The sequence below is a fragment of the Cucurbita pepo genome, chromosome 8 (assembly GCF_057944985.1).
Source record: "Cucurbita pepo subsp. pepo isolate OVF chromosome 8, ASM5794498v1, whole genome shotgun sequence".
NCBI classification, from domain to species: domain Eukaryota; kingdom Viridiplantae; phylum Streptophyta; class Magnoliopsida; order Cucurbitales; family Cucurbitaceae; genus Cucurbita; species Cucurbita pepo.
In genome coordinates, this window is record NC_141805.1 from 10412235 (window position 1) to 10428987 (window position 16753).

The 16753-nt window shown below is 34.2% G+C and overlaps 3 protein-coding genes and 1 long non-coding RNA gene across 12 annotated transcripts; 1 reads left to right on the forward strand and 3 right to left on the reverse strand.

Moving 5' to 3' along the window:
• Positions 1–287: 287 nt before the first annotated feature.
• Positions 288–1701, reverse strand: LOC111800368 (uncharacterized). Its single transcript, XM_023684021.2, has one exon. The coding sequence runs from the start codon at positions 1619–1621 to the stop codon at positions 530–532; it is 1092 nt and encodes a 363-aa protein (XP_023539789.2). The 5' UTR covers positions 1622–1701; the 3' UTR covers positions 288–529.
• A 7321-nt stretch (positions 1702–9022) lies between these two features.
• On the forward strand, positions 9023–11861 carry LOC111800296 (nuclear transcription factor Y subunit A-10). Its single transcript, XM_087126155.1, has 5 exons — positions 9023–9266; positions 10385–10494; positions 10584–10652; positions 11097–11237; positions 11457–11861. Exons 1-5 carry the CDS (start codon positions 9023–9025, stop codon positions 11859–11861), a joined length of 969 nt encoding a protein of 322 aa, XP_086982281.1.
• On the reverse strand, positions 10146–13721 carry LOC111800297 (uncharacterized). Of its 9 annotated transcripts, none has more exons than XR_015422182.1 (5): positions 13500–13721; positions 13317–13421; positions 12595–12657; positions 10605–12059; positions 10146–10491 (listed from the first exon to the last, which is right to left on the reverse strand). It is a non-coding gene; the product is annotated as an uncharacterized LOC111800297 (long non-coding RNA). The 9 variants fall into 9 exon arrangements; XR_015422180.1 differs by having other exon boundaries at positions 10605–12087; XR_015422184.1 differs by having other exon boundaries at positions 10605–11522; positions 12595–12716.
• Positions 13722–14254: 533 nt separating this feature from the next.
• LOC111800295 (syntaxin-121) lies at positions 14255–16342 on the reverse strand. Its single transcript, XM_023683917.2, has 2 exons — positions 15567–16342; positions 14255–15003 (listed from the first exon to the last, which is right to left on the reverse strand). Exons 1-2 carry the CDS (start codon positions 16099–16101, stop codon positions 14570–14572), a joined length of 969 nt encoding a protein of 322 aa, XP_023539685.1. The 5' UTR covers positions 16102–16342; the 3' UTR covers positions 14255–14569.
• Between the last annotated feature and the right edge of the window lie 411 nt (positions 16343–16753).

A 16753-nucleotide genomic window follows, 5' to 3' on the forward strand; every position in this document is an offset into this window, starting at 1 on the left:
TGCATGTACTGAAAATAGTTCTTTATCACTTTTTTTCTTTTTTTTTTGTGAGTTTAATAATTATTCGTAGAATGAAAAATCAGACTATCGACTCCTAAAATGAAAATTAATTTTCTTATACTATGGAGTCGATATCATGATATAAATTTTAGAACTAAGTAATTAGGATTAAGATTATATATTAAACTAAGAAAAAAAAAAGCATTAAATATTGTTTATGTTCATCTGGGAATTCTGTAATGTATTTGGAGAGATTTGGATGAAGCTTTTGTCTTAGAAATGCATAATTAAGACTAAATATTTCCCATTAGTTTACATTTAGAAAGGGGGGGATTAGGATTGAGGTGGTGACCAGAAACTGAGCCCTAACCTATTGGTTTAGGTAATTTCAGGGTTCATAACATCAAAAGATACATTAAAAAAGAAAAAGAAAAAAGGAAAAACACCCTGAGAGGAAAATTGGATTCAGAACCCAAATCCTCCATTATTGAGATCACCACAGGTATTCAGACCTTAAACAGCAAGGCGTTCATGGAGTAAAGTTGTTTGGCCATTCCTTGTTGAGAAGATCATCTTCATCTTCTTCTTCTTCCTCCTCTTCGTTCACTTTCTCGATCAGAGTCTCATTTTCAGTTCCATTGCTGCTTCTGCTTCGGGTTCCGCTTCCGAATAATCCATGAAGCATCATCTCTGCTTCAACGCTCGCTCCATCGCCGCCGTCACCGATCATTCCGTAGTTCGCTTGCGGATTAGCCAAATCCATAGGGCTTGCATTGTCGTCAACGCCACCAAGGTTGCTCACAAGTTTCTCAATCTCGCTCATCCCGCAACCTGTTCCCCCAAAATTCCAATCGCAGAGCAGATTGTTCTCATCCATATCTCCCTCAGCAGTAATTGTTGTTCTTCCGCCCAAATCGACGACCTCCATCATCGAATTTCCTCCGACATTTCCTTCAGATTGGAACCCTAACTCCCCTGCCATACTGCTACTACTGCCTCCGATTTTATCGTTCGAGTTCATCACCATATCAATAAACCATTGATCCATTAAATTCCTTCCATTATCCACCAGATCCATCTCGTTACTTCCTGTTGGAAGCAAAGGAGTGTTAGAAGAAACAAATCCAGGAGGAGGATGAAGACGATGCACCTGTTGATGATACTCGATTCGTTTTCGGCATTCTCTCATCTTCTCTTCGACCATCCAGAACAATCCGAGCAATTCTTCAGTGGAGAGTTGGTAAATCTGACGACCTTGATGCAATTGGTGCATCAGAAGGTCGATTTCGAGTTCCTGATTCTTCTTCATGTGCTTCTTCAACAGGTCCTGCGCCTTGGCCGTACGTTCCTTCAGATAGGTCTCCTGGTTCGTCATTTTCTTCTGGCGTTCGACCTCCGGCAGGCTATGGAAGCGACGGTAGAGATGTTGAGCAGCAGAGAGGGACGGCCAGATGACTGGATTGTCGTCATCGGGGCCGTAGACGACGGCGAAGGCGTAAACGCCACAGAGAGTAGTGAGTTCACTCACTTTCTTCATCAATCCGAGCCTTCTCTTCTTGAAACTGGCTTTTCTTGCATTGTCGCTTGCAATCCACACGAGCTTCACCTTCTTCCTCGTCATTTCGATACACCTCTCTGTCCTCCCTTCCTCTTTGCTTGTTTGGTTTGTTCTTAGCTCTGAATTTGAGGTGCAGCAATGGAGTCTATTTATAGGGCTGGGGAGGGAGGAGGAGGAGATTAACTTCTTACTTTTTGTTTTTGTTTTTAATCTCTTGGGAAATGAATTACTAGGGGCATTTTTGTCATCTAGTAAATTGTGATTTAAAAAAAAAATTAAAAACAATTTATAATCGTAACAACCGACCCTCTGAAACATGACCCGACTCAGAAACGGTTAGCACATGCATGGCTCAAAAAGTTTTCAAATTTTTATCAAATAATATAAATAAATAATTAAATAAATAAATAATAGTATTCAAAGTATATCACCCTTTTAAACAAATTTGCATAAATATTTTTATTTTTTTAAAATGAAAAAAATTGATGCACCAATCACAAGCAGTTACTTGAATTTGTAACTCTGGTATGGAGATTCTAACCTCACGTGACTAACGTGACAGTCCTTGACATGTAATTTCCATCATACATACATCATCATTATTATTCACGTAAATTATATATAAAAGAAAATTTTCCATACCGATAATAATATCTTCGTATGTTACTCCTATATTTATTTCAAGAAATACCCAATTTATCCCTATATAGTTTTAACGGTAACTCGAAACTCGTTCTCCTTTGACTTAATATCAATTTAGTTCGATATCTAAAGCAAAATCTTAAATTTAATGTAAAAATCTTGGGACAAAACGCTGCTATTGTATTCTTAATCATGACCAAACAAGCTTAACGGATACTTACTCAGCCGTTCAACTCTGGATTATTAAAATAGACAAAAATTAAAGTCAATCTAACTCAACCGGCTACTGAAGTTGCTAGACTCAACGGAAACAGTGTTGGGCTACTCTGTCGAGAACGACAATGAGAGTGAGGGAGAGAGACAAAGAAAGAAGAAACTCGACTGGGAGAGAGTACTCACCGATGGTCTACAACGACGATACACCCACGATGCTGCACAACTGATTTGGAGAAGACGACGACACAACGTTTTGATCTGATTAGGGACAGTAGAACTCATCTACATTGCCGGAGACTACTGCTGCAATCAATGAAAGAAGATGACTATTAGGCGAGAGTGCATAATGGGCGGTGAGTATCGATGAGAGAGATTGATGACCGCTCGACTAGTGAATTATAAATTTTTATCTATATATGGTAAGACGATGAGTAGTTTTCGTAAGTGTTTATTTCGAGAATTAAATAATGAAGTTCTACTCCCCAATTGACCAAAAAAAAAATTATTTTATTTGGAATATTCAAATTAATATTTTAGAATAAAAATATATTTATTGTATTTAAATTTGTGACGAAGATAATAAAGGTATTTATTCATAACTAAATTACAAATTAATGTGTTAATAAGTCCAATCACGGAACTTGATAACATAAACAAGAGGGAACCGACCGCGTGCCTCAACCAACTATTGAGATACATATGTGGACACAGTCGGATAATACAAACTACTAAGATACACATTCAGTGTAACGACTCATACCTCAAGATTCGAAATCTGAATTTGACTCATGATAGCCCTGATATTCTCCTACATCCCTTACGACAGGGTCACATTACCTATTCCTTGCTTCTTAAGAGTGAAAACTATCTCCACAGACCAACACGAATCTTTCTAGCATACTTTATCCTTACTCACATGCATATCATAAGAGGACACCCAACATAGAATTGCTTCAAGTAAAGCACGTTTAACTTTGAAGTTCCTATGATTGAGCCGCCAACACTTTCGTTTAGTCTTCACTTGAAGTGCATGCATATCCTAGATTTTCTACTTACGACAGTCAACTATGACTAATACTCAATATTCAGAATTCAAGATCTGACACCTAATGACCTCGACATTCTCTTACCTAAAGCACATACATCTCCTAGGTTTTCATTTTATGGCGGCCACACGAGGTTTTATTTATTTATTTATCATTTTTACTCAATTCTTATTTTTTCCCCAATTTTCTTTTGGGCATTACAATATATATATACTTTAAAAATGAAAGAAATAAAAAGTGGAAAATAAGAGGAGACTTAGAAGCAGTTGCTGGCGATGAAAACGCATTTATTGCATTCAATTGGTTGATGTTAGAATCATATCTGGACCTATAAAAACATAGTTTGTTTCTGTGCTTTTAATTAATTCGTCACAATCTCATCATCTTTTATATTTTCTTTTTCCCAAAGTAAAAAATAAAAATCAAATTTAATTACCATGCTTTACAAAGGTTAAAAGTTAATATATATATATATATATATATATATATATATATATATATATATATATATATATATATATATATATATATATATATATATTTTTAAATTAGAAGTGATTTTGGTTAATTCAGTCTGATAATCATTTATCTTTTTTTAAAAAAAAAATTTATATTCTTATAATTTCTTTACCATAAGCTTCGTCTTAAAAAAAATATATATATTTGAATTTTTAGTCAAATTATAAAAGAAAACAAATATATATATAATTTTTTAAAAAATATTTAAAATTTTAAAATGAATATATAGATTTAATTTTGAAGAACAAAAAAGTACAAACTAAATGGTTAATAAACTAAAAAAGAAGAGTAATTATCAAACTTTCAAATTTATTCTATTTTAGATCTAATTTTTAAAATATCTAATAAATTTATGCGTTCTATTTTAGGTCTAATTTAAATATTTTAATTTTTTTTAAATAATGAAACCATTATTAGTTGATTAATTCATAATGTCACCTACATTTAGACTAATAAATGGTTTAGATACTAAGAAGGGTATTTTTCAAATTTAAAGAACAACCAGGTTTTTCTTTTTATTTTTAATTTAATATAATTCTTTTTTTAAACGAACAATCTGGAATTTAAATTAGAAAAAAAAAAAAAAAAATCCAAGCTAGATAATTATATGAGGATGATAATGCAAGAGTTGAAATTAGAAAATTTATTAATTGTGTTTTGATATTATATGGAAACTATATAATATGGAGTGAATGGATAAAGAAGGTACAAAAATGTATTTCTAATAATCATTGTTGGACTTATAATATTTATAATAACCTACATATTTATTTTTATTATAATGTTACACACTGAAATTAGATCGCTAAATAGGAGAGAGAAGGGAAACTTGGGCCCAGGCCCAAATTCTGTAGTCGGCCTTTTATGAGACACACGTCCAACATGCCTCGATACCTGTGTTCTTGGTTCAACCCAATTTCAGTTATTTTTTGTCCTATTCTAAAAACAAAAAATGAGAAAAATGCTAAGCGTGTACACGAGAAGTTAACCGCCCAAGCCCATCGCTAGTAGTTATTGTTTTTTTTTTGTTGGGCTTTTTCTGTCGGATTTCCTTTCAATGTTTTTAAAATGTGTCTTTCTAATAAAAGTAGTCCACACCCTTATAAATAATGCTTCGTTATTTTGTCTCTAATTGAAGAATATGAGAAAATAATTGGGCTTAAATTAAATTAAATGTGTTATTTTTCTCGTCATAAGCCCAAAAATTAATATTTCTAAATTAAAAATTTTGCATTTTTTAAAATTAGGATATATATGAAAATGTTAGGGGTAAATTTTATGAGGGTAAGAGTAAATTAAAATAAAAAGAGCTAGAAATGGAAACAAATCTGATTCTAATTAGTTTCCAAATATGTGCTTGGGAGCTCGCTTAAATTCGGGGGAAGTTTCACCTGAAAAATGTTAGGTCAGCATGAATACACGATTACGACTAAAGAGATAGGTTCAACTCTTTGAAGCCATTATAACGGCCCCGAAATTTAAGGCATGGGTGAGTTACGTGGATTTTTTTTGAAATATGAATAATAATAAAAAAAAAATATGGTGAGATATTCATCAAAATTTTAATTTTAATGTGTTGAAAATTTGTAGCAATTTAAGAGGGGATTAATGTTTTTTTTTTTTTTTTAATTTATTTAAATATTTAATTGAAAAATAAAGAAAAATTCATTAAAAAAAAGGTCAAAAGGGAGATAATATTCCATTAGAGTTATTACATGGACGCCACGTGTTGATTTATTCGGTTCTCAAGTAACTTTACAACCAAAACTCTTACCATATATGGGTAATAATAGAATCAGATGAGTTGTATTTGTACTTTTATTTATATTATTGTTATCAATTTATTTAAATTTATATATATATTTATATATAATCTCAACGAGGTGTGAATTACGTCACCATGCATATGAAGTTTCAATTTGTGACGTGGAATCCATGAAGTTTGTTTTTTTTTTTCTTTTTTCTTTTTCCATTGAATTTTCTCTCTTTTTATTTATTTTTATTTTTTTCAACTCCAATTTTTTTTATACAATTTATATTAATATTTCTTTTTTTTTTCTTTTTCTCAAGAACATTTAAAGATTTATGCAATAAATTTTGGAATACATTTTACGTTAACCTAATAATATATATATATATATATATATATATTTTATATTTTCGGTCGAAAACTAAACCAGTTTAATTTTAAAGTTTATATGATTGAGTTATTAAAATAGAAAGAGTACTTTATAAAATAGTTTTATAAATATATTTTTTCGAACTTAATTTCAATCTGTTTATGTATTATTTCTTTATTTAAATCGTTAGATATTAAAAGTTGATTGGATAATATGACGTGAGTGGAAGATCTAAATAGACGAGAGAATCCTTTTAATTATATACATATCATTCCTATAGATATCCGTTTCAACTTTCTTTAAACTGACACGTAGCAACGAAGTGACTATTACCAATATATATATATATATGAAAGGAATAGTCATTCAACCATAATTAATTAAGATTTTAATGGGAAAAAGAACCCAAGATTGTTATTATTATTATTATTATTTTGGTGTTTTTAATTTTTCATATTTAAAATTAAATTGATTGGAAAGGTAGAAGAGAGAAAGGGAAAGGCTACCCTACACTTTGGTACTCGACCCTAACTTTCATTCCCATGCATGCATGCACGCAATAATAATAATAATAATAATAATTTAATGTTAAAAATAAGAAATTCAATAAAGTCAATTTGTATTTTATATTTTCAGATATATATATATATATATATATATATATATGTATATATATTTTGTAGAAGATTTATAAATTAGATTCTAATTTAAACCATGGCTCAAGATGCATTATAATATGTTTGTAGACTGTAAAATTAGCTGTAGTTGCAAAATTAAATATTAAATTTAATTAATATAGGTTTTTTTTTTTTTTGTTAAACTAATGTCTTTAATATCATTTGATTTCATATTGATTTATCTTAATTTTTGCAATACGAAACCAAAGCAAATTAAAAAATTTTTTTAGCAAATTATTTTTAATAATCTTCAAAATCAAAATAATATTTATAATTGATTTACTTGTTTTATTAATTAAAATCGTAAACTAATAATTATATTTACTAAAATTAAAAAATTTCAATGGATTAATTTCGATATTTTTAAGTGAATCCCAACTATTTCTCCTCGATTACATTCAAAATGAATTGAAAATTACTTAAAAACATTATTCTTCTTATAAAACCAATCATAACGAATTAATAAATATTATCATGAAATTCTATCTACATAAGTAAAGAAAAACTAGAAGAGATGGTAAAAAATGAAAATCTCGATTTAAAATAAAATTCAAATAAGAGGAAATCTATTCAATTTTGAAAGTGTATGTCTTTTTATTTGATGCAATTATTACCCATAAAGATTTTTTTTTTTCAAAATACGAAAAATAAAATGGAGGCCACTCTAAAAAAAACCCACACTTTTTAATTTTTATTTCTAGTGGGTTTGCCTTTAATTGGATGCTTAATCTTAATCCTTAAACCCATCTCTCTCTCTCTCTCTCTCTCTCTCTCTCTCTCTCTCTCTCTCTCTCTCTCTCTCTCTCTCTCTCTATATATATATATATATATATATATATATATATATATATATATATATATATATATATATATTCTTCGATTGTATCTTGATTAAAAAAAATTAGATATTTGAATTTTTATTATATTGAATTAAATATATATTGTGTAAAAAGTCAACTTTAGATAAGATTTAATTAGTAAAAGATTGTAGTTGAATCTCCAATGCACAATTTTACTTAGGTGGATTTTTTGTAAAGTTTTTAGAACAAGTACATTATATAAAACAGAAAATAATGATCAGGCTTAAATCTATATATTCAACAATAAAATATAACAATAACCAAATTATTATTATTATTATTATGTTTTACTCAATAAATAAGTTATTTAATGAGTGCTATGAATCAATTATTTGTCTAAATCATCACTTAAATTAAAAACGTCATGATTACCAACATGTCTGTCAAACAAAATAAGAAAAAAAAAAAAAAAATGCAGTCAATGGTATTATTTTAAAAAAAATAATTTTTTTTATAGATTCCCAAACAATATTAAAATAGTTATATATATATAAGTAGAAAATTGGTGTCAACTTTATGGTGTAGCTTGGAATAATGTATGGCATCATTTAAAGTAGTAAATTAGTGAAATAAATGCAATAAAATAAGAGGAAAAAAATGATGATATTTTTATTTTTAATATTAAAACTGTTCTTGATTGAGAGACGGTGAGGCAAAGAAGATGAGAGATGGAAGAGTATTGAGTTGAATTAAGGGGTGTGATTTGGGTAATTAAGAAAACCAATCATTCACTAAGCTAAGTTTGAGTAGTTAATTTGTATTTATTATTATTATTATTTTTTTTTTTATGTAAATCTAAATCCATTGGATTTAGCAAATTAAAGAAACGGAATTGGGGAATTGAAATTCAGAGATTGGATGAATGGATCATTGGTTAGTGGGTTTTTGTTATTTTTCACTTTCTTTCTATCTCTCTCTCTCTCTGTGTTAGTGGTTGGTTTGCTTTGAAATGGACCAACGGCACTCCTATCTAATGGGGTTACTCTATCTGTATCCACCACCTGCGATTTCTTCTTCCTCTTCCTCTTCCTCTTCTTGTGAGTACTCTGTTTTCACCTTCTGTCTCTGCTCTGCTTTCTTCTTCCTTCATTTCTTCTTTTTTGGGGGTTTTTTTTAACATCTAGGTTTGTATAATCCTCGATATTGTTTGTTCGATCGCCTTGTTCTTTTGTTTTTTCCTTTGTTGCTCTGTTTTTATCTGTTTCTCTGTGCTCTGTTCTTCTGTTTTTGATTGTTTAGTGATTGAAGGAAGTTCATGTGGGTGTTTTTTTCCCCCTCTTTTCTTTTTGGCCCTTTTCGATTTAGTTTCATCGGTTTTTCTTGGTTTCATCTCTTGATTGTAGGAACTCGTGTATTTTGATTTTGGTGATTTGACTGTTGGAAAATGGCACCACAAACTGGGTATTTGAAAGAACATGAAGGGATTGTTCCAAACTCCCTTGGGCAGTTATCATCTTCCCCTACTCGTCTGTGGAGTGCTGCCTTTGGACTAGGTTCCCACTCAATTTTTGGGGATTTTGGTCAGGTGAAGGAACAACTTGACAGTAATGGGAAGGAATTTGCTGCCACTAAACAAGCTGCTCATGGTTTGGAGAAACTGAACACTGCTCCATTTTCCATCTATCCAGGTAACTTTTTGTTCATTCGGTTCATTTTCATTTCCATGATCATATTTAAGCTTGCCAAAAAGCATGAAAATTATTAAGAGTTGCTTATAAATGGTGGATTTACAAATTTTCGAGTGACTCAATATCACAAGCACATCTCTAGGCTACTCAAAAGTTGATTAAGAGGTGACTAGGGAATGGTTTATTCAAAATGAATAGCATAGGTAGGTTGACGAAGAAGCTGGATACTTCTAATCTGACATGTAGCAAACATATGCTCTGAGGTACTACTATCCAAAATGCGATAGGCCATGGATAACAAATGTTTGTAAGAGGAAACAAGTTAGGGGAGGAGGGACCTAGATTGTTTGTGCTGATCAGCTCGACTTATAGCTTAGTAACGTGACGTTGGGGGACTGGAGAAGTCGAGAGGGAAAGTGTATCAGGATGGTATGCTTTCAGTGTTTTGAGTTTGCTTAGGCTGGGAGGGTAGGGAGCTCTTTGAACATCTCCAAGCTTGTGGCCTCATTGTGGATAATGGATATTAAGCTCTATTCAAGACTAACCTCTAATAAGGTTCCAACTTCAATATGGGCTTTACTACTACTGAAATAACATGCATCCCAGGTCACCATATAGACTTGACAGTAGAGTGCAATCTTCTTGAGCAATTTATGTCCCAATCATCTACTGTTGAAGTACACCCTGTGTAACACAGAAGCCGCACTGCCGGTTGACCCTCTACCCGAAGGCAACTATCCCTTTTCTTTGTATGCTTAACTACGACCCTTTGTTCTACCCAATAGGGTAGATACACAACTCTCGGTCCCAATGGTTAGGTTCGACGCTACTACAATATGCTTTTCTTTTGTGTATTTAGTCTTAAAACTGGATCTCCCATTTTCCTCAACCAATATTTCTACCATCCCTTCTTCAGAATATTATTTTCTAGCTAATACTTCATCAAGGATTTAGCTAAAATCTCAATGTTTATGAAACAAGAGGGAAAGAAAGTAGCATGAAACTCAAGGAAGACTATTACCATTTTTACCTCTTTTTGTGCTGGCTGAGTTAAAATGTCAATCATCATGGTGAGCTTGTTATCCGATGAGAAAACTCCTCTTGAAACATCCATGCAGGTGACACTAAGAATTCTGTGGATGCACAAAAACCTTCACCAGTTTTTTCCCTGCAATCACCTCTGTCAGAATATCACAACCGTTTCGAGCTCGGATTCGGCCAGCCCCTGGTAGGATCTAAAATGTTAATTGAATTTCCCCCCCTAAAACAGTGCTTTATACATATATATGTTACTGATTATGAAGACGAAAAATGTAGATATGTGAAAATTATCCTTACATGGAACAGCATTATGGCATCCTCTCAGCTTATGGACCTCAAATACCAGTATGTCTCCTTCCATTCTTCAACCACTTCCTTTTTACCTTCCTTTTTTCCTTATATGTATTCAATGTGAATTGTCTTATATTCATAGATATTTTCCAACAAAAAAAAAAGTTAGATAGGTGAATATGAATCTCTGTTAGATATGTGCATAGGCAGAGCTAAGTATGCAAAAAAATCAAAATGGTGAGTGGAAAACAATACAATATAGCCAAAAACCAGAAATAGTGCGAAGGAGATGACACATTTAGGCCTCCTAGATGAATGTTGCCAAAAAAAATTAATAGGAAACACAACTCAGGGTTTCATGTATTTTAGTATGGTAGAGATGTAATTTTCTTTGAACAAAATATTTGTTGAATGGGTTCTGCTATTCATTGTAAGCTATCTGGAAAAGGTCAGTCTGCCTAATCTATGAGCAAAAACTTAACCATTTGCAATAATTAGGGTCGGGTTATGCTGCCAATGAGATTAACAACAGATGATGAACCAATTTATGTGAATGCAAAGCAATATCATGGAATCATTAGGCGCAGGCAGATCCGTGCCAAGGCAATGATGAAGAATCGACCTGCAAGAACTCGAAAGGTATTTAAGTATAAGTCTTACAGAGGTGTCTGTCCTAGCTTTTGAACACTTCAATATGATATACTATCCAGCATCATGTTCATTCTGTTGTCTGAACGAACTGTTATTGTGATTTATATGCCTCGATTATATCCTTCAGTCCAAATACTTTTCTTTGTCCTGTGCAGAACTAGTATCCACATTATTCCTGCTGATATAGATTGCATATCTGTCTTACAGCCATATATACATGAATCACGTCATCTCCATGCAATGCGCCGTCCACGGGGATCCGGTGGCCGTTTCCTGAACATGAAGAATCAGCCAAATGAGAAGAGTTCTATGGTACCAAAGAAAGTTGATGATGTCAATCTTTCTGATTTAACTGGTTCTCAATGTTCTGAGGTTCTGCAATCAGAAAGTGGAACCTTGAACTCCCAAAATGAAGCCAAGGGGGGGAGGGGCTTTAATCTCTTGAGTTCTGAGGTATCGAGCATGTTCTCGAGGGGACTGCAACGTTTTCAAATCAACCATATTGGACCATCAATGCAGTCACTGGCAGAGATCATTGATGGAGGAGGGCATGGCATGGTTCTCCCCAAATGGGTTGCAGCAGCTGACAACTGCTGTGACCTTTGTTTTTGACCGGTAAGGCAATGGGTTCTTGGTGCAAGTCACTGCACCAAGACCCTGTCTTTGTTGCGACCAAATCCAGCTTGCTTCAATGTCGTCGTTGATGGCAATTGTTTCAGGCTTCGCGAAGAGGATAGTCCCCGCGTTTGGTTGCAATGGCAAGTCATTTTTGGCTCTAATCATTAGCTCTTTATGATGATTCTTATCTCTCTGTTCTGCATCTCATAATGAGAGGTAGCTGAGAGAAGCAAAAGATTCATCCAAACAGATATCCAGTATGAAGTTATTGCAGTAAACAAAAGGGTTTGTTTGAAGAATAAGAGAATCAAAAGTATGAATTCTGCACTCTGTATGTGACCCTCAATGTAGAATAAGAAGAATGTCTATGAAGTCTAGTGTTTGGTTGTTTAAATTCAGAAAGTCATAAGCAATTTGTGCTGAACAAAGATGCTTGGCTTGTGGGTTTGTATAAAGATAACTGTGATGTTTGCTTTTGGTTTATGTAATAAACTACATTATCTTTGTAACATAATCCATGCTTTTTTTATCCCTTCGAATTTCTTGTACTAAAAAGAATTCTAAGCTTACTCTCATGGCTCAAACCCACTTCTAAGAATCAAACCCACTTCTAAGAATCAGCCCAAGGAGAAAAGCTTTGATACCAAATGATATGGAATCACTACTAGGGGAAGCTCTGATACCAAATGATATGGAATCACTACTAGGGGAGTAAGATTCGGATTACCTTGTTGATTGAATATCTCAAAGCAAGAACACTTGTTTAAGAATCAGCCCAAGGAGAAAAGCTCTGATATCAAACAAGTGTTCAAATTCATCATGTTAAGCTTGAATGATTCTACATGCAACCTAAATTACATAAAATTGCAAAGAAACTTAGTTATTGGCTAAAGAAAGCACAAATGCTCTTTCTACTACATTTTTTAAGTATACTTACAAAGATAACAATACATGACAATATATAGCCTCAAAATGAAAACTCTCAACCTTTCACGAGGCTTTCCAAAAGTTGTAACTTTCGTAAAGAAACATCAATTCTAAATTACTCTAAATTATGATCCACCCAAAATTTATAACAATGAAGCTTCATTTTTCTTCAATATGGAAGTATATTGTCTGATTGATATCTCTTGGTTCATATGGAAGAGATTTCCACACCCTTATAAAGAATGTTTCCTTCTCCTCCCCAACCGAGGTGGGATCTCAAACTTACCTAATCTCAGAAGAGTTCAAAAAAGTATTCAAAGAGAATGAAAAGTGAAATTAAATCTGAATGACGATAGATTTTATCAACCACCATAAGTTGGATTGGTACTAGAACATCAACACAGAACGAACATTCACAATCTACCAATAGAGCTCAACAAATGAAGAACACGGAAACGGGGGATAATCCTTCACAATCGCAAGCTAATAGAGATTAAAAAAACAACATAAAGAAAGACTCACAATGATTCGCTCAACCCCAGCACGCCAAGCCCTGCTTAATACAGCGGCTATGTGAGCTGCGTGGTAATGCTTCCCATGGCAGATTCCTTCAATCAAACATACCATCTGCATTTTAAACACAATAACCTCATTCCAGAAAAGCAGAAGGACAGTGTAAACAATCGAATGAAATGGAGGCATCACCTGTAAAATTGAGCGCAATATCTGCGAGAAGGGATTGATAGAAAGGTCGTAAGGAGTTAATTGCAGGTGGATTGAGTAAGAAAGTGGGTTAGGTATGATTCGCAGTGTTCCCATGGCGGAGGAAAGCGAGGGAAGAACTAGAAAGACGCGCTTTCATTGAAGCGGTTTCAGATTTGTTCGAATTGATAAGGAGAGATGGAGATGACCTCCACTCCAATAAATATGACATTTGTTGATTATTTATACCCTAAACAAATACTCAAAAATACTTCTTTTTATAAATATTTTTATTAATTTTGCCTTATTTATATTTAGTTTCTTTTTTTAATTAAATAAATATCCTTTTAAAAATATTAAAAACTAAATAATTATTAGCTCGATTTGAATATACAGACTCCCTCGTGGCTCGTGCACAAGTTATTCATTTGTTCTAAGATTTAAAGTGACCATTGCTCGATAATCGACATACCCTCTCGATCAAGAGGTTAAAGGTTCACAAGCATTTTCGCATACTCAAAGACAGAGAACACGATCATATTAGCTTCAAAAGACCTCACACCTCTTACACGAGCTTCAAAAGACATCAAACATTTTCGCATATTAGCTTTTCACTCAGAGACACAAACCTAAGACATTAAACGTCTCAACCTCCTACTACTGAGTTTTGCCTACTTTTTCATTTTATAATTTTTAGCTCGTAGTACCTTTTAGTCTTAATCTTTTGTTTGAGAATATGATATTTTGATCCGTTTGACTAGACTCAAGTCGGTCACTTTATTCGGAGATAGAGAACACGATACATACACTAATTTACTCTGAAATATGAAATTTATTACACAAAAGAATCTAAGCACCAATGGGTTTATACAACAGTGTCTAATCCAAAAGAACCATTCACCTGCTAATTCAATGACATCAAGGCCTCTCCATCTAACAAAAATAATGATACAAAACGAGGTAATATGGGCAGTAACATACAGACGAACGGTGTGAGGGCTCGATCGAGAGTTTTTCGGTAGGAAACTACTCGTCAAACATCGTAGAAACGAGGCAGGCCTAGGCGCTGCATTTCAAGTGGCTGGAGGAGTTGGGGCTGAGGGGGTTGGAGTTGAAGGGGCTGGAGTAGAGCCACTACTATTACCACCATTCCAAGTCCAAGGGCGCAGGCTGAGGATAATAATCAAGGCAACGATCAGCAAAATGATAATGCCAATAATCGTCCATTTACGAGTGCTTTTCTGGTATACTCTTGCTTTTGACAACTCCTGTGTGCCACCACGAACAAAAGAATGAGCTCTGTTCACATGGCTCTCGATGTCGTCGAGTTTTTCGCCTTGTTCGTGTACCAAGACCGCCATGTCCATGAAAACCTGATGCAGCTCCTGCAGATTCCTTTCCAGGTCTTTCACTGCATCATGCCTCTCCTGGATCTCGCTAATGGTGTCTAAGATTCTGCCTCTTCCTTGTTCTTGAATGGCTTTCTGCAAGAATGTCTCGCTTTCCCCTGCATAGTTGGAGATATCTCATCATGTTAGTTCAAGCTCATTCTTATTCGTTCTAAATACAAATACACTCGAGGATCTATCCAACAATTCTCATCAACAATCCTCATCTCGAACAAAGTACACCATAGAGCCTCCCATGAGCTCTACGTAGCCCTCAAACAGCCTCCCCTTAATCGAGACTTGACTTATTTTTCTGGAGCCAACGAACAAAGTACACCCTCTATTCAACACATGGGTCACTTTTGACTACACCTTCAAGACTAGCAATTTCTTTGTTCGATGCTTGAGGATTCTATTGACATGACTAAATTAAGGACATGACTATGTTACCATAGAATCACGGACCTACACAATGGTATGATATTGTCCACTTTGAGCATAAGCTCTCGTGGTTTTGCTTTGGACTCGCCCAAAAGGCCTCATACCAAGATGTATTCCTTACTTATAAACCCACGATCATTCCCTAAATTAGCCAACGTCGGATTCCCTCCCAACAATTTTCAACCCACGAGCCAAAATTGATAAGCAAAGAACTTGACAGAGTGAATTGGAGTTAACTCACCTGTAGATATCAAGATATCAATGGTTTTCTCATCCGGATTTTCACCAGTAACAGTGAAATACCTTCGCTGCACGGTCTCCCTATACTCAGAAGAGATTTGTTGCCTCAAATTATTGAACCCCTCCATCGAATCCTGCAATTTCTTCCTCAACCCACTGAGCACAGAAGTCCGAGTCCGGTCAGAGGACGATCCAGGGCCGCAGCCAGGTTGGGTCCGATTGGAGGCATTGGAGCGATCAAGCGCCTCTAATCGGACCTTAATGAGCTTAGCCTTCTTGAGAGCAAGGGAAACATCAGAATCCATGCGAGATCGGAGGTCCTTAACAGCCTTAGCATTGTGAAGCGTCTTACTCTGTTCATGGGAGTCGTAGAGGTTCTGGTAGAGTTTCTCAAGCTCCTTGAGTTCATCTTTCACAGATTCAACGTCTTCAAAGAACTTGTCGAGATTAGCAGCAGTAGGGGAAGAGGAGGAGATACCCATCTCAACGACATGGCTGTCGCGAGAGAAAGAGCGAGAGGAGAACAAATCGTTCATCGACCCTTTGATGTTCTTCAGGTAAAGTAGCGAAATCCGACAAGAAAAAGGGGGGAATTGGATGAAGAAACAGGGGAATTGAAGAACAGAGAAGAAGGGTTGATGGGTTATATGAGAAAAGTGGGAATCGAGGTCAAGTGGGTCATAAATGGAGGGGAGAAGAAGAGTCAAAGGGGAGGGGCGGAGGGGGTGAGATAGGTGTAGAAGAAATGGAAGAAAGGAAGCTCCATGGGAAGGATGGTGATGGTTGGAATTTGAACGAGTCCCATACAAAAAGCAACCTACTTTTCAAATTCTTCTTTTCAGATATATATTAAATATGAGTATTATACTTGAAATGTCAATTTTGGGGAAATGTTTTCTTTTTTTTATTTTCAAAATAGATTTTTTTTTGTTTGTTAGTTCTTTGATTTTGGATTACATGTGGACCCATGTTTGTAGGTGTTAGGGAAGATTTGAAAATTTGGATATCAAAAGAATGTATTTAAATCTTTATATAAATTCAGAAGGTTCCTAATTCATATCGCCGGCGTGTTTTGACGCCATGATAGCTTATTCGGTCATGCCATCGAGAATGGACCCACGTGTCGCTTATCTTATCAGGACCTCCCATACATCCCTCCATCTGGGTTTGATGGAGGCATTGACACTC

What these genes read in the sequence shown, in the direction of transcription:
- LOC111800368 (XM_023684021.2), bottom strand. Translation starts at nt 1,621, where the DNA reads ATGACGAGGAAGAAGGTGAAGCTCGTGTGGATTGCAAGCGACAATGCA.
- LOC111800296 (XM_087126155.1), top strand. Translation starts at nt 9,023, where the DNA reads ATGGCACCACAAACTGGGTATTTGAAAGAACATGAAGGGATTGTTCCA. An exon ending in CTTATGGACCTCAAATACCA is followed by an intron (nt 10,653 to 11,096) that starts GTATGTCTCCTT and finishes TGCAATAATTAG; the next exon opens with GGTCGGGTTATGCTGCCAAT. An exon ending in GACCTGCAAGAACTCGAAAG is followed by an intron (nt 11,238 to 11,456) that starts GTATTTAAGTAT and finishes TCTGTCTTACAG; the next exon opens with CCATATATACATGAATCACG.
- LOC111800295 (XM_023683917.2), bottom strand. Translation starts at nt 16,101, where the DNA reads ATGAACGATTTGTTCTCCTCTCGCTCTTTCTCTCGCGACAGCCATGTC. An exon ending in TGATATCTTGATATCTACAG is followed by an intron (nt 15,004 to 15,566) that starts GTGAGTTAACTC and finishes CCAACTATGCAG; the next exon opens with GGGAAAGCGAGACATTCTTG.